This window comes from Drosophila ananassae, chromosome 3L, assembly GCF_017639315.1.
Source record: "Drosophila ananassae strain 14024-0371.13 chromosome 3L, ASM1763931v2, whole genome shotgun sequence".
NCBI classification, from domain to species: domain Eukaryota; kingdom Metazoa; phylum Arthropoda; class Insecta; order Diptera; family Drosophilidae; genus Drosophila; species Drosophila ananassae.
This window is the reverse complement of record NC_057929.1, coordinates 6,216,339-6,243,525: the sequence shown is the minus strand read 5'-3', so window position 1 is coordinate 6,243,525 and position 27,187 is coordinate 6,216,339. Positions and strand designations below refer to the sequence as shown.

The following is a 27,187-nucleotide window of genomic DNA, read 5'->3' as shown; positions in this document are numbered from 1 at the left end:
CCAAAAGGGGTCGCAAATACTGGGCCAACTTCCCATGTGAACCTGCCGCAGACACTGCAGGATATGCACTGTGGAAATAGTTGGTTAACAAATTATTGCCATAATTGAAAAAAAATAAACAACATTTTCCAATTTTTTTTAATAACTAATTTAAAGATTATCTATATTTCTTAAAATAAAGAATTAAATTACAAACTTGGTCCTAAATTTCTCTCACTGCACTCGTAGGACTCTGCAAAGCAAACTGGCAAAAGTCCGTTGAGTCCATTATATAAACTCTCTTTTAATAATAGCTTTGGCTAGCGGTAAATGGCGTCGCATACGCTCTGCCTCACTCTCTCGGCCGCCATCTTCTCCTTCCCATTCTTCTTCTTCTCCCTCGCTGCCCGCCCCTATTTGAAAAAGTATTTGCATTCTGCATAATGTGCAGTGGCCGAATGTAATTTAGATAAGCGGATAAGCCCGAGTCCAGAGCAAACTAATTAAGGATTACACTCCGGATGACCATATGCGTTTATGGTTTTTTTCGCCATTGTTATTCCTCTATTCGCCCGCCGGCCGTCAATCAATCAATCAATGTAGATCAATTAAGTGCCATTAAATTGGCATTAATCATGAAAGCTAGGGAAAACATTTGCCCAGTTCTCTTCTAGTTTTATTTATATCTTAATTAAATTTTCCCCGATTGCAGCTTGTAGGGCAGAATGGAGAGCAAATAAATATTTAATTATTTGGCAACATCCTCATTTTTAAAGTGCAATGCGAATAAAAGAACCTTAACAGCACTGTAAAAAGGTGTTGTAAAGCGGGCTTTTGTCAAAAGTTTAAGGTTTTTGAGGTTAGTATTTAGGTTTTTGTAAAGGCAGATTTCCATAGTTTAACTCTAATTGTAAAAATTCACACTTTATGTTCCTCCAATTATTTGGGATTCAAAAGATGTCCTCTTCCGTAGTGGTTTATTCATGCTATGCTTTTTAAAAAAGCAAACTCTACTTTTAGGATTAAAGATTCCTCTAATTACTAAGGATTTGAGGTATCCTTCTTTTCCTCAGTGCTTAAATCAAACATTTTTGTTTGTCCATCGGCCCTTTCCTACCCAATGCCCTGGCTGTGTCCTGGCTATGTCCTGGCTGTGTCCTGGCCTTTTGCATAAGCAATTCGCAAACACGTGACGCTTGTTTTTCAAGCTACCCCTCGAACCTCTGGTGGCCTCTTTATTCCCGGATTCCCATAGTGAATGGGCTGGTGACTGGTGAGTGAATTGGACTACTGGGTGGGTAAATGATGGCGATGGCGATGGCGACCAGTTCATGGTTCAATGACAAGCAACTTTCAGTTTGCGTGTGCTACTCGTACTCTCTGCCATTTTATTCTCCTCTGATTCGTTTGGTTTCATTTCGTTTCTTGTTTTGTCGTTCTTGTGTGCTAACTGACTGGATTCCCCGGACCCATTCCCTCTTTTACCCATCTATGATACCAACAGCTATTTGTCTGCGGTTTGGCACTCCCCCGCCAGTCATCCGTCCCCCAATGGTAACGCCTCCAAACCACCGCCCACCGCCCACGTTCACCTGACTGACTGCTCTTGTTGCGTTTATACATTATTTTTGTATTTTCCGTTCCGTGCTTTCTGTGCCGGGACAATCGTTTAATTATGTACTACATTTGGGCGGGACCTGGCCGGGCGGCGGAGGATTATGTACTGAAGCCACAGAACAATTACGGAATTTGCGACACAATTTGGCGGAGAAGTTTCTGGCCAAAAACATTAAATGTCAGCTTATATTTTTTGGCTTTTAAATCTGATACTTTGCGAACACAAAGTGCTGACCTTTTCGCATATCAATTACAAAATAACCGAGCATTATTTTCTCCTCAGAATTTCTATATGCCATAAGTATTATGTTGCAAGTACTTGCAATAGAAATACAAATACAAATACCAACTTGAAATTGACTTTTCGCACTTGTGCCATAATAGCAGTCATTACACAATCCTCGATTACAACTGAAGCAGCTATTAAATCTAATCTGAAGAGCATTATTTGCAGCCAATATTGACTCTCTAAGCGGCCAAAAGGAGTGGTAATCAGACCCATCCTCTTGACCAAAATTTCTAATTACGGCTGTAATGCCAGTTGTTCACGCAAACGCTAAAAGCTAATATTGCAGTCAGGATTGGAAATTATCGATAGGAATATTATAGCCGGAATGGAATCATATAAACATAACACTACCGATTTATGATATTTTTGGAAACCTACGATATTTTCACGCCTTCGGGCCAGAGCCAGGGGGCAGAGCCAACATTTGCATAATGAGTTGGCCATTTTATGAGCCATATAACCTTTGCCCCTTGCCACGTGACGCCAAAACCGGAGAGCCAATAAAGAGTAGGCGGTGGAGGGGCAGAAAAGAAAAGCGAAGGCGAGTTTCCCTGGCAGGCAAAGTTAATTGAAAATGGCTGGCTGGCTGGCTGGCTGGCTGAGCTGTGTAAGGAACAGCAAAAGAATTCCTTCGGGGATATACCGGCACCTTTGGCATTTTATTTGTCAGGAATATTTGATTACGGGGCTCCTTTTCATATCAGATGTCAAAGGCTTTCAGGAAGCCATCACACTCCGGCGTGAACTTTTTAGTATCTCCATGTCAAAGCATTCAGCCAAGAGCCAAGTGCAAAGGGGAAGAAATCATTGAAGCCCGTATCGTTAGATGCAGACATTACATCAGTTGCCTCTTAAATGCATCTTCGAGTGTGGCAACGATATCCTTTTTTAAGCATACAGATATGGGGAGTAGGATGGTAGGCCAAAAGGATCAGCACTAACAGTTGCGCATCCTGCCAGGTTGCAGCTATCTGCGGCGGACACGTGAAACCATCATCAATCTGGGAGCACTGCCAACGACAGTTTTAACGACTTCTTGCGGATTACTTCAAACAAAATAACCACTTTGTAGTAGGAATTTTATGTTGGCCCGGTTGGTGTTGATGGCTTTGCCTTCGACTATGGCTTTCAGCCCATCCGCCGACCGCGCTCCCATCCTGCTACCCATCCTGCATTTGGCCAAAGTTTTGCTGCGTGCCGCAAAAGTTTACCCCTTTCTCCGGTATCCGGAATAAGGCAATCCTGAATGCGTCGCCGCATCAGCTCCCCCGGAGCTAAGAGTCCGGAGTCCGGAGTCCGGAGTCCGGACCATCTGCAGTGCAAATTGCCGGACTCCCGCAAAAGAGCAACAGCCGCAGGAGGCGGACGAATAAATATTTATTGATACTGCATCCACGTGGCATAATTTGCGTATAACTAGTTGCAATAATTTTTGGCAAGCCGCCCACAACGCCACCTCCTTTCTGAGTGCCCGGGTAATGGGTGTGTAAATGGTTGTTTGCCTTGCCAAAACAATCTGAATCTCTATATAATTTAATTTCAAGGAGGAAACTTGCTAAGCGTTATTAGTATTTATATCTGCAGGGGCCATTACCTCATTAATTGAAGCCTTTAAATTATACTTTTGCTTCCTATTTTGAGACAGTTTTAATCTTAAAGGACTTTAGTTTCAAGATAGAGCTTCCTTTACCTTTTAATTTGTCCTTCTCATAACATAACTTATAACATTTAAGCTCATTTAACTGGCTTAAACAATAAATATTATTAAAATTAAATCCCTAATCGCCACTAAAAATTATCTACATGATATTTACATCTCAGTGGCGCCACCAAGTATGCTTTAAAATTTTTCGAACCATGCCTGTCCAAAGAGCTTTTCAAAATCACATTTCAATGCTCAATTATATAAATATAATTTAATATATTTATTTTTTCGTTGCAACACCCGGTTAGTGTTGAACATTTTCGCTGAAAGAACTTAATTGTAAATTCCCTCTTCAGCCGCCTTGTTGACCAGAGCCTTCAGGCCGGCGGTCACTTCAGTGCCCACCTCGGTGATTTGGTTGGAGGGCAGGAAGAAGCCATAGGTGCCCTTGTCGCGCAGCTCCACAGTGCAGGTGAAGGGAACGTTCTTGACGCCGTAGGCCCAGTCCTTGGCAGCTCCAGACACAACATCTAGAGAGACCAATAAGAGATGAGAAACCAAGGGCAAGGACTTAACCTTATGACTTACAGTTCAGAAGACCACTAGCTCCATAGGTGAAGACGGATCCATAGACATCGGCAGCAGCATCAGAGAAGGCGGCGGCGATGCGCTTCATCTGGTCGTAATTGGGAGGGAACTCGGTGTTGGAGTGTCCGTAGGGCAACAGGACATACTGTCCATAGGCGTGGAAGGCCAAGTACGAGCGGATGTAGCCGTCCTCGAAGGAGTTGACGAAGTTCTGCAGGGACAAAATCTCCACCTCGGTGTTGGGCTCATCACCACCGAACCAATGGTCGCAGGGCTCATCGATGTTCCAGCCAGCGCCGCCCCAGTGGTAGCCGAAGTTGCGGTTCATGTCGATACCATAGCAGTCACCGGTGGTGTTGGAGTAGCCGTTGGGGCGACGGTTCTTGCGCCACAGGCGCTCCACTTCGTGGGTGTAAACGAAGCCATCGGGATTCACCATGGGCACCACAATCCAGTCGTACTCCTCGCTCAGGCGCTGCATCTCAGGGTCCTCGGAGTTGATCAGCTGGTTCAGCAGGAAGGTGACCGTGGCGGAGGAGATCCATTCCATGGCGTGGATGTTGCCTTCGAGGAAGATGGCCTTGTTGCCGGGACGCTTCGACAGTTTGATGCTCTTGATTTCCCGACCCTCGTACGACTTGCCAATCACTCCGCACTCCAGGTAATCGTGGGCAGCACACTCCTTATCGATCCAATCGTAGATGGTGTCCAAGGAATGATAGTTCTCCCACTCCATCTGGTCATCATTGCCGACGGCGGAATCGTCCAGCAGCCTGCGAGAGAGATCGAAAATGAACATTTCCACCTTATGATGCTTACATCCGAACTCACTTTTGCAAATCATCAACTACCACCTCGTAGACGATCTCCAGGAAGTTCAGGAACCTGTCCAGAGCTCTGCGGAAGAGGGGTCCCACAATCAAGTAGTAGCTGCGTCCCGGGCCCATCAATTCGTTAAGGATGTGAACCTGAAATTATTCTTTTGATTGAGCTACAGATCTACCAACTCCATCTTGGCTAGAAACTCACGGTAACGCGCTCATGGATCTTCTTCAGCTCCTCCATCTTCTCGTCAGTGTCGATGTCCACCTTGTAGACGGCAAAGTTGTCATACCGGGCAGCCATGCGTCCCGGCGTGGACTTGGCCGCCACCATGACCAGTGGCACCAAGGCGATCAGAAGGAATACTAGTTTCATTTTGTTGCGTTGTGTTGAACGTTACAGCGTTCACTGTGAGGATGAAAATCCCGAATGGGGCTTTTATTCCAGTCAGGAGTGGCCACTCTAGATGGCCTTATCATGGCGCGATAGTTCTGATCAGTCATCCGGCGTGTGTCCGTAGCAGAAACCCGTAATGCTCATTCAACCTACCACAAAGTAAGCAGCGGACTTTGTCATCCACCTTGGGGAATACCGTCTTCCCTCCACTGAGAAAGTTTTCATTGTCCATTTATGTTTGAAAATTCCACCGATATTCCATTCGTTTCAATGCCTTTTAGAAGAGTTAATATCTTATTGTGTTGTAATGTTTTAATACAAATCAAGGTCATTAAAATATATATTATTAGTGTATAAAATATTCACACAAAGTCAGTAGATTCAAATCTAGAAATATAATATTCTCCAAGTGGAGATACTTGGCTTATCGACTGCATACTCCTCCAAGCGTCTGCGCGTGAAGAAGCACTTCGAGAAGAGTCGGTCAAATGTACTCAAGAAACTTGAGATCATAATATAAATGAATAGTTTAAGTTCAAGTTTGTTTGGCCAACCATTTTGTTGTAAATTAATTATTAGATTAAATCAATGACGTAATGAATACTATCTTGCATCAAAATCAAACATTTGCAACCCAACAGAGAGTTCCCTACAAATTCAAGACAGATATAGTGTTTTTCCAATCCTCTGTACTAAATCTTAAACATAATCTAATAAAATACAACTTATTGTTGAAAATGAAACAGTGATGCATTATTTAAACCCAAAAAGTTTAAATTCAAATATCGAAACCGTTATTAATCGAAATCGAAAGCTCTTATCGATAAACAAGCAAGCCATGGCAGGGCTGTCGCATTTTTCAACCCCCACAAGTCCGTTCGCCTTGGTATTATATTTTTTTATATTTAAATTAAATTTGACAATTGAGTGTTTTTTCTTTTATTACTTTTGTTTTCATTTCAATTTCAGAAAAAAAATGTTGAAGATGGTCAGTGATGAATAAAATCACGCATACGCTAGCCAACACTGCGTATGAGTATTGACAGCGTGAAGCTTTTCTCGTCGCCAGCTGGAACTAAAAATTCATTTTCGTTTTCTCATCCGCAACTTGCAGTTCGCTGCCTCTCGCCCAGAAAAGTTTTCCCCCATTAGTTATTACTTAATTTATTAGCTTTTACACGTGCCAAGTTGTAAACTGCAGCTAGCTAATCCGTTATCGTAAAACCATTAATCTGCACCATCGCTGTGAGCTATGAATCGGAAGTTACATAAGGAACGGATAGATGGCTAATCGAAAATAATACTGAGGACCCGATCACAAGATATTTCGTCAGCTTTAATTCTCAGAAGCACTCAGAAGCAGAGATACAGCGCGTCAGAGTCGGAGTGGGAAAAAAGGAACAAATATCAATCGTCTGGCAAAAAACGAGAGAAAATATGAGCTCGGCAACAACAAGACAGAGGCAGAAATGTTTAAACTGTAGCAGTGGCAGCAACACAAGCACCAGCAGCAGCAGCAGCAGCAACAGCAACAACCACAAAAACTGTGCGCCTAGCAACAAGATAGATTCGGCGAACGATTTCCTTTGATTTGATTTGCGCCCATGCGTCAGCATTTCCGAAGCCAAAGAATTGTAAATAGCACCTAGTTTTTAGTACGATTCACACGCACAAGTGAATTCCGGCGAAAGAGCAGCTCCCAAACCTATAGATACATTCATCAGTAATACGGATACAAACGTCAGACGACCAGTTGCTAAAAAGATATCTGAAAGATAAAGAAGAAATTAACGCACACAATATGAATTCGATTAAGGCACAAACCAATGTACCCAGCAGTCCCAAGAAGTTCAATGTGTTCGCACACGTCAAGTACGAGCACCTGGTGGCCGGTGTATCCGGCGGAGTGGCCTCCACTTTAATCCTACATCCACTGGATCTCATAAAGATTCGATTTGCAGGTGAGTCATAAGGGGAATTGTGTGGGAAGAGGGTGTTATTTTATTAAGGAAGTACTACAGAAGACTGTTTTTATTTGAAAACAAACTATAGAAACTATAGAATCATCAGTTCCCCTGATCTTTAGTCCCATATACATATGTAGTTCTATAGTAGATAGTAAGCTCCGCAGCACGTGCCTGCAAACTGTCTCCAGCTCGGCTGCAGATTAAATGCATTTTGTTCTGCTTATTTTTCTGACTTTTTTTTATATTTTGTTTGCTTGCGCATTGTAATGAAAATTTTCCATGGAAAATTTGAGACGCTTGCGTATCCAACGACGACGTCCATAGTGACTAGTGACGTCCGTCCGGCCGTCTGTCCATCTGTCCGTAATTCAATATACTCGGATTCGCACATAAACAAAACTTTAATGGGGCCACGGGCACGTGAAGTTAGTTTTCGCTATTATTTTGGTGAAATTTATGGGTTTGTTGACAATTGCCTGGCTCTTGAGCCCCTCGACGCGTGTGCTAATCTGGAATTCCTGCCCAGAATCGGGTGGAAAGCGGTTTGTTTGTTTGTTTTTCATTTACTTTTATGGCCTAGAACAAAGATCGATATCGACTATCAGCTAGAAATTCCCATATCATGTCTTTATTTCCCCGGAACCCATTAATGGGGGTGCCCTAAAGCTCTATAGTACTCTATATAGCTGATTCATGAATTGTTTTTCGAAAAAGTATCATATCTTTGGCATAAAATGTACATAGTTGCCCTCGATTGAGCTTCATGCGCACAATACGTGAAAAATATATGTAGTATTTCCGTAAACTTTCTGATTCAAAATATATAAAAACTGGTAAGGGGGGGTAGCTGGTTTCTTGTTTATTAAATATTGTTACTACTTAGGCTGCCCGGATCAGATCGGATCGGTGCAAAGTGAATATGTAAATGAAGCAGAAAAGCAGTTCGTAAACAATAACAACCACACCACACGCGCTGTTTATGCGAATTAAAAGTCACACCATCCTAAAGTTTGTAAACTGATAAAGTGCCTCGGACTAGAATTCAGCTAAAGACCCCCTCCGGAGATTAGATGATCCTTAACCTCCGTCTTGGGGTGGGGGATTTGGACAACAACAGCTGTTCTCTATTGACTTGCGCAAGGCCTTTTCCAGCGATGACGCATTTCTGGCCCATTCGCTGGAAACCAGTTTATTAAACCATCAGCTTTTGCTTTTTAGTACGTTTTTTTTTGTGGCTCTGTGCTCTTTTTGAATCACGTGACTGACTGTACATCAAGTTGTATTAACGGCAACTTTCAGCGGGGCAACTGTCCGGTTTTTGTGGCACAAACCGTCGTCGTTCCTATTTGCAAACAGGTTGTGTGTTGTTGCCAAGCGGGAAGTTTGCTGAATCAGCTAAGCAGCGACGACCTTATCGGGATACCTGACTCTGGCATTGTCATGAGTCGAAAAACTCATTAATCAGAGATCCTCCAGGAACAGTCTCCAACTAGTTTGCCAGTTGGGCTCAAGGTCACCACTGGGATGGGACGGTCGGTTAAAAATAGTCTAGGAATAGCAAGACGAGCCCCCCTTTTACTGGCTGTTGTCAGGCCAGATCTTATGATTGCCGCTGCCATATAGAAGGAATATGTATACCCCTCACAAGTAATATAAATAGCTGCTAATGGAGGCGTAAACATGTTGAGAGGAGAACTCGATTTCGAATCGCCGTCGTCGTCCCCCCTTATCGCATCCGCTGGCTGGCAATTAACGCTATCTATCTGTTTTTTTGGCGAAAACAACTTTGGCCAGGGAGTCAACAACTGATTTGTCCACAAACCACCGCCGTACAGTTGCCTAGTAGATGCATAGTATACCCCGTATAGCCCGTCATCCATCTAAAGTAAAGAAACAGAATGACGTAGTCTTCAGACCCTTAGGCAAGAGCTTCAAGGTTCCAAGCCGTCTAGACGTGTTTATTTATCATTTATGACATTACGATTTGTCTTTTTTGTTTGTTATTTCAGTCAACGATGGTCGTACAGCCACAGTGCCTCAATACCGTGGACTGGGCAGCGCCTTCACCACCATTTTCCGGCAGGAGGGCTTCCGAGGTCTCTACAAGGGTGTCACCCCCAATGTCTGGGGATCGGGCTCCTCCTGGGGTCTCTACTTCATGTTGTAAGTAGTCTCGCTCTATTTTTATAAACTAATAAACTAATTGTATAATTTTTTTTGCAGCTACAACACCATCAAGACCTTTATCCAGGGCGGCAACACCACAATGCCCCTGGGACCCACAATGCACATGCTGGCTGCCGCCGAATCTGGAGCTCTAACCCTTCTTCTGACAAACCCCATTTGGGTGGTGAAGACGCGTCTCTGTTTGCAGTGCGATGCCTCGAACTGTACCGAGTACCGGGGAATGATCCATGCCCTGGGCCAGATCTACAAGGAGGAGGGTATTCGGGGATTGTACCGTGGCTTTGTGCCCGGCATGCTGGGCGTCTCCCACGGAGCCATCCAGTTCATGACCTACGAGGAGATGAAGAACGCGTACAACGAGTACCGCAAGCTCCCCATCGACACAAAGCTGGTGAGTAGATGCTCTTGATGATGAGCGTCACATGACCAAGTTGCGCGTGTCAGATATATATGGTGTTTATATGCCAATGGGTGAACAGATCCGGTCAATAGAATAGCTCTTTGCCTCTCAACCAGTTTAATTAAACAATATCATATCTGGGCTTAATCAAGAGTGCTTATCTAGAGTGATTTCTGATTAAATCCCCATTTAATCGCCCTGTCAAAAGTTAATGGATTGATAGAGAAGAGAATTTATTGAAACCTTTTAGTAGAAAGTCAGAAAAGATATCTGCTTAGCTTTTATTTTGATGACCTGGTCTGTAAACAGCCGATATCCGCTTGGAACCGACCATAATGACGTCCAAAGAATATTTGGCAGCTATCCAGAAATCGCCTCATTAATACATTATTTTTTTGCTTCCACCCACAGGCCACCACCGAATACCTGGGCTTCGCCGCCGTCTCCAAGCTGATCGCGGCAGCTGCTACATATCCCTACCAGGTGGTTAGGGCGAGGCTACAGGATCACCATCATCGGTACAACGGCACCTGGGACTGCATCCGACAGACTTGGAGGTACGAACGCATGCGCGGATTCTATAAGGGCCTGGTGCCCTACCTGGTTCACGTCACGCCCAATATCTGCATGGTTATGCTGATCTGGGAGAAGCTGACCAGCTAGATGGAGTATTAGAACCTAGAATCTGAGACACACACACACCCAGACCACACACAGAATTTAAGCTAAGCCCTAGAATACACGAATCTTTCTAGCTTCTTTCGATGTGCAGCGTATATAGCAGAAAATGACACGATTATTTTGTATTATTGTTGTAATTGAACCTTGGTTTAGCCTAGCCACTAAAATCCGTAGCTCTAAGTCTATTCCATAGTTAGAATAATGTACATCCCTCCCTGAGAACACACTTTGAAAGTAATTGTTGTGATGTTTGGTTAACCTAAGTTGACCTCAACCCGATGAAATGTAATTTCAAAGATGCATTTCCCGCACCATTCTCTCCATCGAAACAGAAACACATACACACATTTAGTTTATAGTTTAGTTAAATTATTTATTTTGTAATGGCTAATGGCTTGGAATTGTAAAGGCCGACTGTGGTCGATACAAAATTTCGTTTTGGCAAAAAGATTCTTCATAATTTCGGAAATGGTTTATAATCTTAAGGATGAACCTTGACACTTATGTAAATAAGCATGAACGCATTGTGAATCATAAGCCAAGCAGAGATACAATCCCAATATCAAAAACAATTAGAAGAAAATTAAATAACACAAGAAAATGAGAATTATTTCCCATAAAAAGAACAAAAATGAAAGAAAACTAAACTAAATGAAAACACTGACAGCGCGTCCAACCAGCGTCTTTTCATTTGGCCAAAAGCCAAGGGCTAAAAGGGCAGCTTCAGTAAGTAGTCCGTGCTCTCCTTCCAATCGTCCTTGCTTCGTCCTTGCAAATTCTGCAGAATCTCTTTGCTAAAGTGAAACCTCCAAAGCGCTGTAGTACTGTAAGTAGTTGTTAGGCCCTGGTTCACACTCACTAACCCCATCCATGTCTTTGGTTCTCTATTGCAGGTTCGAGGGCATCCGGGGCTTCTATAAGGGCCTCCAGGCGAGCCTCACCAGAGTAGTGCCCGCCTGTATGATCACCTTCCTGGTGTACGAGAACGTTTCCCACATTTTACTGGCCCGGAGGAAAAGGCTGGAGGAGGAATCCCTGCCCCAGCCGAAGGACCATAAGTAGGCCGCCGAACCAAACTTCAGGATTCCGATTAGTTCCTTAAAGAGTTCTTACCTCAAAGTGACATTCGCCGAATGAATGTCCACAGTCAGCCATGTTGAGCATGTGCCTCTGGTTAAATATTTTTAGGTGTGACTTGATTGTTTTCAAATTGTAAATACCTTCGTTCAACAAGGATGCTTCGGATCCTCGGGCACTCCTGACTAGCTCCTGAATAGCTAGCACAATTTTTAAGTTTAAGAAGCTCTAAATTTTTAGTTATTGATAAGAATTATACCAAAATTGTTGTTAAAAAGATATAGTATTGTTATTTCTGGGAGGGTTTTGTTTTGAAAATTTTTCAAAACTTTAAGGGGGTGCTACTATCCAACTAGGTAAGTAAATTACTAAAAACTAGACAGTCTGGCAGCAACCGACCATCGACAAGCTTTATAAAAAGCCTCAACAGTGGGCGAAACTTAATAAAAATAAATGTATTTTTATAAGATTTGAATTGGTGCCGCCTTTTGCGAAAACGGGATTATCGATTTCCGAAAAAAAATCGTTTGGCGCCAATTGGGAGGCCCCCCATCCCCGATAAGCTTTCAATAAAAAGCTTTCGCTTTCGTTTCGGACCCGAGCTCGGAGCCGAACCGATCCGAAGTATCTCGTGTCCATGTTTTTGACTTTAACCGTCTTTTCGAATCAAACAACGGGTGGAATTTGTAGAGGGCGGACGTAGAGACCTCTTTTTGTTAGTTGGTGGCTGTTTGTTGTTGGTGTCGTAGTTTTGCGTGTCTGGCAATCGAATGTGAATCGTGTGTGAATTTAATATATGTACGTGCCGTCAAATTAGCGCCCCAAGAACACCCCAAGCCACACTTATAAACCAAAACAAACGACCGTTTAGGTCTTATGCAAGAAACTAAGTAAGTGCTGACCACCAGAGTGCTCCATTTGCATCGCAAAAACCAGTTTCTCTGGCCACAGTGCCCGTAATTGTTCCCAAAAAGTGCATCGATCGAGTTCAACAAACCGATCCAGAGTGCAGACCAGGTCGCGATAACACCGAAAACATGCAAGTGAAATGAATTAATTTGCCAATTTGATAATAGAATTGAATAAAAATAACAAATTTTGATAAGTTCAAGTTCGAACCCTGAGCTTTGTTTACCGTTAAGCGACAAAAATAAGAGGGAGAGAGAACAAAGCGCGTGTGACAAGGAGAACGAACTCCAAAGAAACCACATGTTGCTTGGGGGTCGGGTCGGGGATTTGTGATAGAAGCACTGAAAGAAATCTCATACAATAACTGAAATTTGTTTAAAAACTACATAGAGATATAGAAACCTAACAATCCTATCAATAAACTATCAAAGTGATAAGATAGGACATCATTTTCCTTGATAATGGAAAGTAAAGACTGTTTTCTGATATAGTCTGTATAGTGTCTATATAGTGTCTGTGTTTTCTAATTAATCTTACCATTTTCTCTCCGTGTAGAAAGTGTCAAACAAATAGCGGCAGAATAGATAACCCGTGCTGGTGAATAGCCTTGAGTGGCGCGGGGGAGTGTGATAAACTCGCGGAAGGTCTAAAGAGCAAGATCTTGCCACTTGCATGGCAACCGGCATCATACGTAGCAGCGTTGTCTCGACCTCCGCCGGACGCCGGAATATCTGCGACTGCCTGCCCCAGGAGACCGTCGGTCTAGCCACCTCCAAGTCAAAGTCCAAGTCGGCCGACCACTTGACCGAGCAAAGCTGCGCCTGCCTGCGCTGCCAATACCTGGCCAAGGATCTCGAGGATCCTGCCACCCAATCCCCTGTGGAATACAGGCCGGAAGCCTTGAGCGCCGGCTCCCTGGGCGCCCTCAGCGCCAAAGAGTCGCCCATTTTTGTGCGCCGTCACATCTGGATCCCCACCCAGGAGCTTAGCTCCTCGCAGTTCTCGTTACGAAGCGCTGCTCCGGCGTATATCGAACCCAGGCCGGAGTTGGACCTCGGCGCCGTAGAGGCGCTGCAACTGGCTGGGGGCATGCCCGCGGGAAACCGGACTCACATGGACATCAATCGGAACAACGGCTACCTGCACAACGGAGTGAGTATCGGGTTGTCGTATTTTTGGAGCAAGTATATGGTAATATATGACTCTAGAGGTCGGAATTTAGGTAGAAGTTCACTTAAAAAAATTAATTAAATATGTAAGTATTTAATCTCCCTAAAAAAGTACAGAAATGTGGTCTATAATCATTTTTAATGAATAACCATGATTGTTTAAACTTCAAACCAAAAGTTAATAATAAAGAAAAAGAAACTCATTTATTTTCTCATAATAATTGCCAATTACCTGTAATGTATTGAGCAATTTCTCCAAGTGTATCGAGGGAAATGCCCAAAAATAAGTTGGCCAAGTGTTGCAATACTTTTAGCCATTTTGCCATGTCAGGCCGTTAACAGACAACCAGCTTGCACTCATTAGCCGTTTAAGTCTCTCAGAGAACTTGGAAAAACACAAAACGCCCCCCCTAACCCCCCCCCCCCCTCCCAGCTGGGATTTCAGAACCAGATGTACGGAATGTTTCGTAATTATAGAACGAGTACACCAATAAATTCCCAGTCACAATGCGAACTTTATTACCATTTTCCCCCGGCTCTGTTGGCCAAGTTCACATCCAGTCTAGTGTCTAATCTGCCACAACAGGGAATTAAATGAAGCCACCAATTAAGCTACCAAATGAAATTGAATTTGAAATCGTTTCCACATCTGAGCACCCGACAATGTTACAAACAAGACGATAAAATCAAAACAATGCGAAACTACCAAGCGATGTGCCTCAAAAAATTTCACTCTCATCGTCGGATACGGATATGGTATTGGGATATGGGGCTATTGAGGGGGATTGTGAGGGAGGGGGCTGTGGCATTTTCTAGTGGGTGTGTTCAGCTACTTAAGTGATTGCCGGTTAGCCCCACATAGATATCCGCTGTCGTTGAGACACTATTATGGAGAATGGGGGGGCTGGGACGTCACGTTTTAAGGTCAATTATTGGAATACCGATACTACTACTTATAGGAGCGTGTGTGGGGGAATCTTAATTAAAGCCAGACATTCAAATTGTTGGCATATTTCAATTACACATCGCACATACCCGTACTCGAGCTGATGAATCAGAAAAGTGTCATTGCATTTTCGGCCTCTATCTAATCGGAGCTGGTTCCCTTCCTCCTCCCTCTTTTTTTTTTTTGCTGGTGACTCCATTGAATGATAAGATATGGCACTATACTCCAACACATCAAAAATAAGTCAAAGTTGCGTGTGCAGAGTCCATTGAGGGATTGCATGGACCGACCGGATATCATCTGGCTCCTTATATAACCGATCTGCTCGCATCGCTGGCTAAGGCAATGCACTCCCGTATTATTGTTGTGGAGTTTGTGTTTTCTGTGATTATATTTACATGACAATTGCCCGGGCAATCGGGCCCGGGCCCGGGCCTGATAAGCATATGTATGATTATACATTTTAAATGGAAGTCACATGGTGGCGGCGCCTTCAAATCCCAGCAGGCTATCAGACTATCTCTATATCTTCTATTTGCATAATACAATGTTCCACTTAGTGCAGTTGCATTAAAAAAGGTGCTAAGCTGACAATAAAAAACAATAATTACTTAATTACACTATTTAAAATAATCTATTTAAGTTTTTATTTAAAGTACAACCTCTTGACCTCCAAAATACCAATAAATACTTTAAGAGTTAGATACTTTACATAAATTTTACAGATACCATGTAAAAAACATATCATTGCATACTTTTCAGGGCTGTTTGCAAAAGAAAATCAGAGCAACATATAAAAGTGCAATAAACAAATATCTCAAATTACAGAAACTCTAAAAAAAAATATAACAAATAATTTATAGTTTCAGAAACTATTAGAAACTGCTAGTTTTGACCCATATTGTTCAACTCAGCGCCTAGCGTGTGGCATGCAATCTGGAAAGGTTTCTGTTTCCAGGAATCGCCGCTTATGTTTAGTCCTTTTTTAAAGGACATGAAAGCATTTAATGGCAGGCACGTGAAGATGGAAGGCTTCTTTGGATTTCAACGTTCGAGCCTGCGATTTAGAGGCATGAATCCCAAACAGGACTCCACCACCTCCGGGCATCCGTGTGGCTTTTGTTCGGAATGGGGTCGCTGGTCGTTGGGGTAATTGCAGGCGCCTACGGAACGGAGAAAGAGGACGAAGGACTCTGACTCCTCTTGAAAAAATTTGCAACCACAAAAGGAATTCCTTGTCGTTCGACATTTATGCGAAAGTGAATATCAAATGCTTTCGGTTTCCACGACACTACCAACATAGTTTAAAAGCATTGGAATTTCTAAACTGCTCCTGGTAGTGTTTGCTTTAATCTTCTATAAATTATGTAAGCTTTTGTCTGAAAGGATTCGACTGTTGACTTGTCCTCTTTTTAAATAAGTGTTGACTCGATTTTGCATCCCATTTCCCATGGAGGCTATAACCACAGATGTCTAGTCGGAGATTCTATCAGGAATTTAAGATTATGTTCTGAAACCACAAAGGTCTAGACTCTAGATTCTAGACATTACTTCCCTATTTTAGTCTTACAATTAGTTGAAGAATTATTTAAATTTTAAAAGCAACCTCCAGCGACCTTGCAACCTTAAAAACGACTGCTATTTATAGCTCTTCAAAATCGATTAACAAAAACAAGCAACAACTTCCGTATATCTCTGGGATGGGAAGTCCACATATCTGGCCAAATACGAGCATTTCTGCCATCCAGTTTTGCGTTTAGGGTGTAATCGTATATGGGGAAATGCATATACATATGTGGACACCACCCCATTCCATCCCATGCCATCCCACTCGGCACCCCTTGGCTCTTTGCTCTGCGGCTAACCACGTTTTGTAATAAGCGTAATTCTATATAGTCACGTCGCGGCAGCGACAATCAGTTAAGACACCACCCAACCCGCCAGATTGATGTGTCGCCCGCGAGTGACTCTTTTGGGACAAGTTGATGCGGCAAATCCTCAGCTTAAAGGAAGCCTCCCAAGTGCAATGGAGCGTGGGTTGGCCAGCAATGAGTGGGTGGGTGTCAGTATGAAACCAGTTCAGTTTTTGGTGCTAGGTCAGGTCCAGAAATGGACACTAAACTGCCCTGGTCCAGTGGCTGTGCCGGATGATTGGGTGGCCTGATCGAGATCACCCCACCTTGATCCCAATGACAGAGCCGAGTGATTCGGGAGCAGGGCTAACCAGCCGGACAACTGGCTGCCATTATCACTGGCCAGTGGACACTGGTTGGGCTTTGTCCGGGGATTGCTAGATAAGTGGCTGTCGGCGGCTGAATCGTCGCATTCAAAAGTCTGCCAAGCTCTCACGCTTATTTCGCAAGCTAGAAAAACGCCAGTGTTGGTAAGTGTCGGGCCAGTTTTTCGATTCCAACATATTTTGTTGCTTTTTTAACTGAAATGCAAAACCACTCACCACAAAACGGGGCTGGGGGAGGGGTCTTGATATAATTTATAAAAGCCTAGACGTCGCCAATTGGGATTTCAGTGCGCGTTTGTTTCGTCTGCGCTGCGGTTGCTGAAATTTGCTCAGGAGCTCAGGACATTCCAGGATACCCAGATCGGTAGCCAATGGAAGCCACTAGGCCGGACCCCTTTGACGAATCGCTAGCGATCACTGCCACATAAAAATATGCCCAACGTGGACGAAAGGGTGAAAAAGGGTAAAGCCATTAAGCGAGTGGAATCGCCAGCATCCGAGGAGAGAATCAAAGAATCCAAAGGGGAGTCGGAAACCAAAGAGGATTCCGAGGAAGCCAGTGGAAAGATCAAAAGCCGATCCCGGTTCTCGGCGGCACTCAGAAGTATCTCGAAAAGCAAAACCAAAAAGGACAAAAGCGCCGACAGAGAAACCAAAAGCGGCGCCGAGGAGGAGGAGGAGGCGGATCAGACTGTGGAGGAGGAGATAGATACGCCCGGTGACCTACTGGAGGTGGCCAGCTCCATAAGCACGGATAGCGGGGCGGTGGGCAAGACCAAGAAGAAGAGTCTGACGCGACGACTTCTCCTGGGCGGATTGCGGAAGAGCGGGAAGACCGCCAAGGTGCGACCGCACAGCCTGGCCACCAGCGACGATATCAGCCTGGAACGGGTGGAGGCTTCCCTACCGGCCACACCCTCCTCGCCCTCGGCCGCCAGCAGCACCCTGCAAATAACCATCAGCGGCAAGAAGGTGGAACCAGCCGTCATTAGCTCCTCGAAGAAGACAAGCAAATCCCGGCCGAAGAGCACCGCAACCGAGACGGATTACCTGACACCGGCGGCGGGGGAGAAGCAGAAAAAGAAAACCACTACCACGACGGTGACAACCCGAGATACTAGCAGCACCCGCACCACCACTAAGCTAGTTGTGGCCAAGAAGAAGCAACAGCCCCAGCAGCTAACGACGCAGCAGCAGCAGCAGCAGCTGCCGCAGGGTAAGCTCCAAGAAAGAGAGTCACCTCTTATCACCGAGAGCACGCGCGATACGCCGCCGCGAGAGCGAGCACCGGCCAAGCCCAGTCGCCTCCAGGTAGGGCCCACCGCTCAGGTGGTTCAGTCTGCCAGCGGCACCGGAGCAGTTCGCAAGTCGGTCACCAGTTCGTCCAGCAAGAAGCTGGAGTTAATGCAGCAACAGCAGCAGCGTGGCCATCGCCTCCATACCGCCAGAAATCCAAACAACCAAACAACCGTGGCTGAGCCGGCGATTCAGGAACCAGCACAACCGGAGCTGGAAGTCACCTCGTCCATCTCAACAATCCCCCAAGTCCCTGACGACGGTATATCCTCGGCGGAGAGTGCCCAGACCCTTGGCCAATCCTCGCCCGTTGTCCGTTTCGCGGTGGGCAGTGCTGTTCGCAGTCCCTTGAGTGCCTACGAAGCTGCCTTGGCCGCTGCCGCCGCCAACCAACAGCCCAGTTCCGGCGACGAGCCCAGTGACTCCAGTCTCCGACGCCTCCAATTCGCTCACCAGCAACAGCTCCTGCTGAGCGACCACGACAGCATTGAGGGCAGACGGGAGACTTTGCACTACCAGTCAGTGGCTAGCGAATTCCAGGACTCTGGTTCCGAGGAGCAGGAGAGTGACGATACCAAGGGTACCGAGAGCGCCAAACCCATGCCGGCCTTCGGTGACCTGACAATGGATCAGGAAATGGAACCGGTAAGGTGTCACCATGGCCGGGAGAGGTAGGCTCGCCAGTTGAACAGTTTAGCAGTCGATTGTCTAGCGTGGAAGCCCCACAAGTGTCATGTAGCGTATCTGTGCCCCCAATGGGTGCGAGTGTGTCTGGGAGAGTGTCATTCAACTGAGCAGGGCCCAGGGGTCTCGAAAGCCAACTTATAAATCTCATTCATGATTGACAAGCCAGAAGAGGCGAAGAACCGAACCGAAAGAGGTGTAAATTGTTATCCGACTTAGGCACTTTTTTTTTAAACCTTATTCTAGTATTCCATTCTTGAAAAAGTATCTTAAAGATATCCTAGTTTAGTCATTTCTTATATCTAGCTTATGGTTTACTGATACTTTCAGGCCATCATGACGTCCACCAGCGAAAAGCGCGAACATCTGTACAAGATTCTAGTCATCGGGGAGCTGGGAACCGGCAAGACATCCTTCATCAAGCGATACGTCCACCAGTTCTTTAGCCAGAACTACAGGGCCACCATCGGTGTGGACTTTGCCCTGAAAGTGCTCCAATGGGATGCCAATACGATAGTGCGTCTCCAGCTATGGGATATCGCCGGACAGGAGCGTTTCGGCAACATGACCCGGGTCTACTACAAGGAGGCGGTGGGCGCCTTCATCGTGTTCGATGTGACCCGCAGCGGTACCTTCGATTGTGTGAGCAAATGGAAGGAGGACCTGGACTCCAAGGTGCAACTGCCAGACGGCAGTCCCATACCATGCATCCTGCTGGCCAATAAGGTGAGTAACCGAGCACTCAAGGACCTCCATAAGCTAAAAAGTGTTATCCACTTTGCAGTGCGACCAGGAGAAGCAGGGCATCATCACGCAACCGGAGAAGATGGATGAGTACGTGCGAGAGAATGGATTCGCCGGCTGGTTTGAGACGTCCGCCAAGGAGAACATCAACATAGACGAGGCGGCCCGTGCCCTCGTTAACAAGGTGATAATCCACGTTAATCTGTGACCAAAGCTTAGACTAATCCGTCTCCGTTTCTGTTAAAGATACTCATCAACGATAAGCTGATAACTGCCGATCTGGCCGATGGCGACAAGTTCAACCTGAGCAGTGCGGGCGATGCAACGGGCTCGGATCTGAAGAACAAGTGTTCCTGCTGAGGTCACTCATCCAAACGCCCTCCAGTTCCCATTCCAACCCAGTCCAACCGCGTCCAGGGGCGATTCTCCAGAGCCAGAAACGCATTGTGCCTGTGCCTACACCATGTTCATGTTGTTAGAAGATAGCGATAACTACACTTAGGTTTTCAAAGTAACATTTGTCTAAGACTTAGCCTCATCCAAAAGCCATTCCATCAAAAGAATAATGTATCCATCCAACAGTTAGCACCCGAGAGGTCGTAAATACCGATAAGAGCTCATCTTTGAGTCCACATTGTTGCATGAATCTATATAACTTTCGTGGCACATAACTTACCTACGCATACACACCATTATTAGTGCTATCATTATTGCCGCTCCGCTCCGCTCCGGGTCTCGGGCCTCGGATCTCGGATCTCGGGGATTAGGCTGAGATAGCCCACCACAGCATCCGTATCATAGAATTCTACATTTGTGTAAAATACGAATCGTGTTCTTTGTTTTGTTTGTTTTATTTGCTGGCTTTGCTGGCGAGATTGTTTTATCTTGGAATTATTACACACACTTGCATAAACGCTCTGCCATCTTTATTTGCATTTAGATAACAATACGTACGTTTTATGCAATACGAAATGGAAAATAAAGTTTTTAATGGTAGTTAAGATAAGTGAGAGTGTATTTTGTGGGTTTTGAGGGAGGAGAAACATTTATTAACTCTGAGATTCAGAATAAAAGAGCAATATTTCCTATGGAAAAAGTAAAACAAAAAATTAAAGGATAAAATTGTATTTTAAGAATCCTTAGAAACTTAAAATGTTTGAAGTTTTGATTTTTAAATTTTTTTGTTACTTTAAGTTTTGGTATTTCGATTGGGTAGGTATTTTTCTAGTATTTGTAGTATTAATGGCAACTCTACAAAGCTTTGTTCCGAACCCTAACAGTCTATTAAATATACTATCGATAAAAATCTATCAGTTTTGTGTGACAACTATCGATATATTGATATTTTGATATCAACAACTATTTGCTCCCCAATTTGACAACCAATTTGGTGATTTTTTTTCACTTGGAAACCCGAGCAGGCCACGAACGTTTATTGAAATAATAACAAAAAATGGCGCTGCGCTAAGATCAACACTTTCATCCAACCCGCCCCGCCAGGCGAAGAAAGTAGCTGTAGCAGCGCCACTGCGATTCCCCCTGCGAGTGTTTCTGTTTGGCCTCCATTGCATTGTCACCAGAGGCAATAGTGCGTGAATCACTATACAACATCGCCGATAAGAGAAGGAGCAGCTCCACAATAGCACAGTCATCGAACTCGGTCAGTCCGCGTCCGGTCGGTTTGGAAGTCGCCCAAACTCCAAGGGACCTCCGAGCCCTGCACGAAATTGTAACACAAATAAACAGCATGGGAAACGACGACCACCGACGGAGGAAGACGCCTTGCGGATTCTGCATGGCCGTCTTCAAGTGGATACCAGTGCTGTTCATCAGTGCTGTGATAGCCTGGTCCTACTACGCCTACGTCGTGGAACTATGCATCCGTAAGTGGCTCTTAAGATATCCCTGAATCCCACCTAGTAACCATGTTCTTCTCCCCCACAGATAACTCGGAGAACCGGATAGGAATGATATTTATGTTAATTTTCTACCACATTTCACTGACACTGTTCATGTGGTCCTATTGGCGCACCATCATGACCTCCGTGGGACGCATACCCGAGCAGGTGCGTGAATCAGGCGCCTTATCTGTGACCTACTATCAATATGTTTGCGATTGTGCAATGGGGATAACCGAAATAATGTGTGTTTTTGGTCATTTTCAGTGGCGGATACCGGACGAGGAAGTTAGTCGGCTGTTAAGGGCCGACAGCCAAGAGGCGCAGAAGCGGATACTCAACAATTTTGCGCGCAATTTGCCAGTGACAAATCGGTAAGATAAGGGAAATGCCCATTCCAAAGCAACAGCTTTGTTAAGAGTGCTGGGAAACCCTGAATAAGTTAACAACTGATTGCCAAACACATTTTTTGAATATATTTCAGAACAATGAACGGCTCTGTGCGATTCTGTGAGAAGTGCAAGATCATCAAACCGGATCGTGCTCATCACTGCAGCGTCTGCAGCTGCTGTGTACTGAAGATGGACCATCACTGCCCGTGGGTTAACAACTGCGTTAATTTCTACAACTACAAGTTCTTTGTACTGTTCCTTGGCTATGCGCTGGTCTACTGCCTCTACGTTGCCTTTACCACGCTGCACGATTTTGTGCAGTTCTGGAAGGTAGGTGCCGTAAGTTTCAACTCGTTTTTTACTTCCATTCAATACTACCTTATGTCCAATGCATGCCGAGACCCGTAGTTAATGAATCTATTCTCTTAAATTGTTTAAATTGCTTGTACTAATGATCCAAGTACGAAAATAATGGTTACTCGGCACAGGGCCAGTTGAACGGCGGCGGAATGGGTCGATTCCACATCTTGTTCCTGTTCTTTATTGCCATTATGTTTGCCATAAGTTTGGTGAGTTTGTTTGGATACCACATCTACTTAGTTCTTGTTAATCGAACAACGTTGGGTGAGTACTTTTTACCCATAATAGTCTTGACTTTTTAAACTTAAATTATTTTCCTTTGTAGAGTCCTTCAGAGCGCCCATCTTCCGCGTTGGCGGGCCGGATAAGAATGGCTATAACCTGGGTCGTTATGCCAACTTCTGTGAGGTGTTCGGCGACGACTGGCAGTACTGGTTCCTACCCGTCTTCTCCAGGTATGTGCGCCGATCTTTGTCCGGTTTCACCTTTGATCTTTGGCATTCTCACACTCCCAACTCCCATTCGCATTCTACTAATCCCTTGCTGCACTTGAAGCTCTCTTTATCTTTATGTTGTTCTTGTGCGCTTTTGGTTTACTATTATTTTGATTTTATGTTTTTTGAATTTGGCAAATTAAAGGCATGCTTCAAAGTAAACGCTTTGTAGTGCTCCACCATTGAAGTTTCTTAAATTCCTGATGTGTGTTCTGTGTGCTAAGTTAATGACAAAAAAAAGTATCACTAATCTTTATCAAACGCTAATTTTAACACGAGAAAGTATAATTGTACTCAACCGAGAACCGAAAGCAACGAATCAATGTTGTGAGATCTCCTTTTGTAACTTAGAATTAAGCGAAACACCAGTTACCCTTCATTTACCTTACGTTTGTTGTTTGTTTTTGTAAATAAGATGAGATATAGTTATAGAAATCGAGGTCTAACTCGAACCAGCCTAGTTTAAAATTGTTCCTGGGACCAAGTGACTAATTTTAAATGCCAAAGTTTGCTTGAAAGTCTGCCAGAACTTGTAGAATCTCGGCTTAATACTAAACAAAACACATGACACACACGATCAGTCGATCCAATTACGATACTCGTCTTCACACATTTGTGCAAAATTATAATAAAACTTAAAACTGCAAAAAATGACATCTAATACAAGCTAAACTGTAAAAAGAAAAGCGCCCAACTCGAAAACCTAACAACAAAAAGATAATTATGTTTCCAATTCACTTTTAACGCCATACCCAACCTTCTGCTTACTCACGGAACTAGTCGCAGTGACGGCTACAGCTTTGCAACCTCCAGTGACCAGAATCGAGGATATGCCGCCTCGCCCGTCCAGCGGTACGATGCCATGGGGGAGACAGCGACAAGCAGGTTAGATGGCAACCCGACAGATAAGTTGATTGACGCTATTCCCCTCGACACCCTAACCAACAACCATAACCATCACCACCAATCACCTCATCAAGTAAGAGACACCAGCGTCAGAGCCGGCGAACAGGACGCAGTTCATCCGCCCCGGGACGTTCTGAAGGTGGAGGGTCTGGCCAACGGAACAGCTACGTCTAGCCAGACGAGAGATGGAGTCGCCAATGGATCGACCGTGGTCATAGACATGGTCGGGGATCAAGAACGGTCCGCCAAGGAGATCTCAGCCCGGCCGCCGAACGGCGATCTGCCCGTTTGAGTTTCTGTAGCGTAGAGATGTATGTTATTTTGTAATATAAACTGCCAGATTTGTTGCACCAGCAGTTGCCCACTATGTTACCTCTAATATGCGTTTCGTGAACTGTATTAGCTATTTAAATGACTGGGACCAGGCACCACCCCACCTCGACGGTGCAATACATTAAGCAATATGTCATTTGTATCTTGCGAGCATTTATTTATGTTTGAATCAATCGAATTTTTAATCAGAACCGACTGTTGCAATTTGATGAGGGATATACAATACATTTAATCAACGAATCACCCATGTAGATATCGGGAGAAATCTCCAAGACTTGAACTAAATGCTAAGCTATGAGATTTCAAAGTAACACATAACACACATACACCTTATACCATACACCTTTTAATTTTAGGCATTTCGATTTGCTTTTAATTCAATATTTAATAATTAATTATTGTAGTTAGATAGTTACTGTTTGCCAGTTGATTTTTATACCTTTTTGATTTTTGTACACTTTTTATCTAATATATTATATATACTCTATGGATCGAATTATTGTAAGAGTGAAGAACTTGATTTGGACGCAAAATATACATAAAATAACAACAAAGGTTTGTTTTTAATTTGCCAACAAAAAATAAATCCATCAATGCTTTGCTTCTCTCGCACTGCACAAAGTCATCAATCAATCAATCAATCAATCAATCAGTCAGTCAATCAATCAAATCAAGCACATAGCATCCCGACTAATCACTTCTCCCGCTCTATAATCCGCCAAATATATATTTTTTTGATCGAATTCCGCACGAAATCTCTTAGCTTCGGCGATGGCATTAGGTATCCCATCCGACATCTGGAGGAGGACACTGAGTCGCTGCTGGGCTATCACAGTGACACTCGCATCGAGCTGGAGGAGGACTTCCTGCCAGAGCCGCGATTCCAGGACTCGATTCCATAGCTAATCATGACCAGCGACAATGTAGCCACCTACTACATATAGAGATTTAGTTCTGAGGACTCAAAATCCCTTTTTTTTTGTTTCTAATTACATTTCAGTGTGTAAATAACGAAAAGACAGTGTCAGTCCATCCTATAGGGAGAGCTCTAGGTCATAAGCTATTGAAACAGTCTGGGATGGACACTTATATTGTAACATACATGTGTGTAGGTAACATAGCCGGCGAACAAATCGCACTCGAGTATTGCTTTGACATTCGCGTTGGAAATTTTTAAAACGTATTAATTTAGTGAGTAAGTAGAAAGTTATTAAAACGGAATGCAGCTTCTTGTTCAAACGTAATCTAAAGTATATAGGATAAATTTAGTTGGACTCCTAGTTGGGGCGTTACAATAAAATCAAAGAAATCTTTAGGAAACACATATGGATCTGTATATTTACAAAAATAAAAGAAAAACTCCAACTATTCCATTCAATCAAATCGACTCAAGTCATTGTCATTGGCACTCGTCTGTTGTTTTCCAGGCACTGTCGTGGAGGACACCACTTCGAAATCATCATCTGCTGCTGTGGTGGTTGTCTCAGGGGTTTCGGAAGGATCTGTGAAGGGGTTGGGTGTCTTTCGAGCTACTTTGGGAGTGAGAATTGGGGCAGGTTCTTCCACAGGGACATCGTCAGGGGTTTCCTGCTCCATCTGCTTTCGCTTCTTTTGCTTTTTGCTAACCAAAGCATCTCGTCTCACGGCGATGCCCGTGTCCTCGCTCTTCGGCAGCAGGTCGCTTAGATCCGTCTCGACGTCGGCCACCTCCGGTTGCAGTTTTTCCTGCAGGGCCGCCAAAGCAATTAGCAGAGCCTCCTCTGTCCGAATGGTCCGGGATCCTTGGCGGGGCAGGACGTTGACATAATGATCAAAGAGGAGCTCAGGATCATCCACCGTCAGCTTCTCGTCGTTAGCCAGGGCGGATTCCAAGCCTTGCAAGCCGCCAAAAACAATCAGCATATGCTTGTAGCTGTAGGAGCGGCTGGGCACCTCATGCACGTTCGTTCCACGATCCGAGGTTCCCAGGGTCACATCGTAGCCGGTCTCGTAAGGGGATTTGGTGAAGATTTCCGACAGGGAATGGGCAATGCGAACCTGATAGCCCCAATAGACGCCTGTTTCCCGTCGAGGCTCGTCTGGACTGACCAGGCTGCCTCGTTGCTTTCTCGTAGTTTCTGCAAATCATAAAATTTTTATATTTAAATTCATGTCTCTCCACTATACCACCATACCACTTGGAGGATCCATCTTTACAGTCACTCGAACTCCCGGTTCAACGGCCTTGTCCACCAGAACATCGTTGAGAAGTCCCACATTGGCGTAACTATGTCCTTCCTTCGCCTTCTTATCGCAGATGACACCCTCGCGGTAGCGGAACTTGCTCTGCTGTCGGAGATGGTGCGGCGTGTCCAGGGGATTAAGCAGGCCGGAGTATTTCAGGTCCTTGTGCAGGGGAAAGAAGTATTTGCGCAAATATTGCGGGCACTCCAGATACTGCAGGATGCGGGCCAGCTGCAGAGAGCTGCTCCTAACCGTGCCGGTGCCACCACCATTCTCATCCTGTTCGTAGCTGCGTTTTGTTTCCCGTGCCGTGGCTATGCCTACATCATCGAAGACGATCACCTCGTTCACCCGAAATATGCAGGCAGCACGGGCTATCTGTCCGGCCACATAAGCCCGTAATTCCGCGGATTGGGCGTTCTCCAGGATGGATCCCGGAACTGCTATGCTCAGCGTAGATGGATTGGCCTTGGATTTGTTGATTGCTGCTTCTTTGGCGGCATCCTCCGCCTGGGATTCTGCCTCTTTGGCCTGCTGCAGCTCCTTCAATAACTTCTCCTGCTTGCGCTGTCGTTTCAGCGCCTTCCGCTCCTCGTTCACCTTCTTCCAGGATTTGTGCGGCTCCGTGGACTTGCCGTTGTTACTGGATGCAGGCGCTGCAGGCATGGTTTTCATTCACAGAAGCTTAAAAAGAGCTTAAATCGGGAAAATAAACCACGCACGTGCACCAAAACAAAGATGCAGTGTGCCCATATACCACATTTTGCGGTATTTTGGTATTAATCGGAACTGTGTCGGCAATCACCGTCGTGGAGATACTCTATTTTAGATTTATATATAATATGATCTTTTTAAAATTCTATCCATTTATGCATGATTGGTTTCAAAATAATAGTATAACTTAATTTCCCATTTTTAATTAGTCCTAATCACCTTTTTATTCATT

General features: G+C 44.6%; 5 protein-coding genes across 18 annotated transcripts; 3 read left to right on the top strand and 2 right to left on the bottom strand.

Annotated features, from left to right (window-relative positions):
- Positions 1–3,773: 3,773 nt before the first annotated feature.
- LOC6495764 (zinc carboxypeptidase) lies at positions 3,774–5,659 on the bottom strand. The gene is made up of 4 exons (XM_001959490.4): positions 5,148–5,659; positions 4,950–5,086; positions 4,119–4,891; positions 3,774–4,060 (listed from the first exon to the last, which is right to left on the bottom strand). Exons 1-4 carry the CDS (start codon positions 5,313–5,315, stop codon positions 3,864–3,866), a joined length of 1,275 nt encoding a protein of 424 aa, XP_001959526.1. The 5' UTR covers positions 5,316–5,659; the 3' UTR covers positions 3,774–3,863.
- A 693-nt stretch (positions 5,660–6,352) lies between these two features.
- LOC6494865 (mitochondrial folate transporter/carrier) lies at positions 6,353–11,927 on the top strand. Its single transcript, XM_001959489.4, has 5 exons — positions 6,353–7,297; positions 9,313–9,466; positions 9,527–9,881; positions 10,302–10,447; positions 11,465–11,927. The coding sequence occupies exons 1-5, from the start codon at positions 7,138–7,140 to the stop codon at positions 11,631–11,633; spliced, it is 984 nt and encodes a 327-aa protein (XP_001959525.2). The 5' UTR covers positions 6,353–7,137; the 3' UTR covers positions 11,634–11,927.
- A 358-nt stretch (positions 11,928–12,285) lies between these two features.
- On the top strand, positions 12,286–20,641 carry LOC6494866 (ras-related protein Rab-32). 5 transcript variants are annotated; one of them, XM_044715271.1, is made up of 5 exons: positions 12,286–12,446; positions 13,113–13,709; positions 19,222–19,617; positions 19,676–19,819; positions 19,882–20,641. In XM_044715271.1, the coding sequence occupies exons 2-5, from the start codon at positions 13,230–13,232 to the stop codon at positions 19,993–19,995; spliced, it is 1,134 nt and encodes a 377-aa protein (XP_044571206.1). In that variant the 5' UTR covers positions 12,286–12,446; positions 13,113–13,229; the 3' UTR covers positions 19,996–20,641. The 5 variants fall into 5 exon arrangements, with proteins under 5 accessions (XP_044571206.1, XP_014763030.1, XP_044571205.1 ...); XM_014907544.3 differs by having other exon boundaries at positions 12,286–12,538; XM_044715270.1 differs by having other exon boundaries at positions 12,286–12,687.
- A 312-nt stretch (positions 20,642–20,953) lies between these two features.
- Positions 20,954–25,396, top strand: LOC6494867 (palmitoyltransferase ZDHHC20-B). Of its 10 annotated transcripts, none has more exons than XM_032450461.2 (8): positions 20,956–21,518; positions 21,580–21,701; positions 21,801–21,907; positions 22,018–22,264; positions 22,387–22,549; positions 22,611–22,740; positions 23,560–23,664; positions 24,782–25,396. In XM_032450461.2, exons 1-8 carry the CDS (start codon positions 21,383–21,385, stop codon positions 24,918–24,920), a joined length of 1,149 nt encoding a protein of 382 aa, XP_032306352.1. In that variant the 5' UTR covers positions 20,956–21,382; the 3' UTR covers positions 24,921–25,396. The 10 variants fall into 10 exon arrangements, with proteins under 10 accessions (XP_044571207.1, XP_032306355.1, XP_032306354.1 ...); XM_032450462.2 differs by lacking the exon at positions 24,782–25,396 and adding an exon at positions 23,760–24,572 and having other exon boundaries at positions 20,957–21,518; XM_044715272.1 differs by lacking the exon at positions 23,560–23,664 and having other exon boundaries at positions 20,954–21,518; positions 22,018–22,255.
- On the bottom strand, positions 25,330–27,015 carry LOC6495763 (putative methyltransferase C9orf114). Its single transcript, XM_001959486.4, has 2 exons — positions 26,193–27,015; positions 25,330–26,135 (listed from the first exon to the last, which is right to left on the bottom strand). Exons 1-2 carry the CDS (start codon positions 26,914–26,916, stop codon positions 25,393–25,395), a joined length of 1,467 nt encoding a protein of 488 aa, XP_001959522.2. The 5' UTR covers positions 26,917–27,015; the 3' UTR covers positions 25,330–25,392.
- Positions 27,016–27,187: the final 172 nt, after the last annotated feature.

Bases quoted from the DNA above. Each gene is read 5' to 3' on its own strand.
- LOC6495764 (XM_001959490.4), bottom strand. From the start codon at position 5,315: ATGAAACTAGTATTCCTTCTGATCGCCTTGGTGCCACTGGTCATGGTG. The intron at 5,087-5,147 runs GTGAGTTTCTAG...GAATAATTTCAG, and splicing joins AGATCCATGAGCGCGTTACC to GTTCACATCCTTAACGAATT. The intron at 4,061-4,118 runs GTAAGTCATAAG...TGGTCTCTCTAG, and splicing joins AGCTAGTGGTCTTCTGAACT to ATGTTGTGTCTGGAGCTGCC.
- LOC6494865 (XM_001959489.4), top strand. From the start codon at position 7,138: ATGAATTCGATTAAGGCACAAACCAATGTACCCAGCAGTCCCAAGAAG. The intron at 7,298-9,312 runs GTGAGTCATAAG...TTGTTATTTCAG, and splicing joins CATAAAGATTCGATTTGCAG to TCAACGATGGTCGTACAGCC. The intron at 9,467-9,526 runs GTAAGTAGTCTC...TTTTTTTTGCAG, and splicing joins TGGGGTCTCTACTTCATGTT to CTACAACACCATCAAGACCT.
- LOC6494866 (XM_014907545.3), top strand. From the start codon at position 17,344: ATGCCCAACGTGGACGAAAGGGTGAAAAAGGGTAAAGCCATTAAGCGA. The intron at 18,853-19,221 runs GTAAGGTGTCAC...TGATACTTTCAG, and splicing joins TGGATCAGGAAATGGAACCG to GCCATCATGACGTCCACCAG. The intron at 19,820-19,881 runs GTGATAATCCAC...TTTCTGTTAAAG, and splicing joins CCCGTGCCCTCGTTAACAAG to ATACTCATCAACGATAAGCT.
- LOC6494867 (XM_032450456.2), top strand. From the start codon at position 21,383: ATGGGAAACGACGACCACCGACGGAGGAAGACGCCTTGCGGATTCTGC. The intron at 21,908-22,017 runs GTAAGATAAGGG...AATATATTTCAG, and splicing joins AATTTGCCAGTGACAAATCG to AACAATGAACGGCTCTGTGC. The intron at 22,550-22,610 runs GTGAGTACTTTT...TTTCCTTTGTAG, and splicing joins TGTTAATCGAACAACGTTGG to AGTCCTTCAGAGCGCCCATC.
- LOC6495763 (XM_001959486.4), bottom strand. From the start codon at position 26,916: ATGAAAACCATGCCTGCAGCGCCTGCATCCAGTAACAACGGCAAGTCC. The intron at 26,136-26,192 runs GTATGGTGGTAT...TATGATTTGCAG, and splicing joins AAAGATGGATCCTCCAAGTG to AAACTACGAGAAAGCAACGA.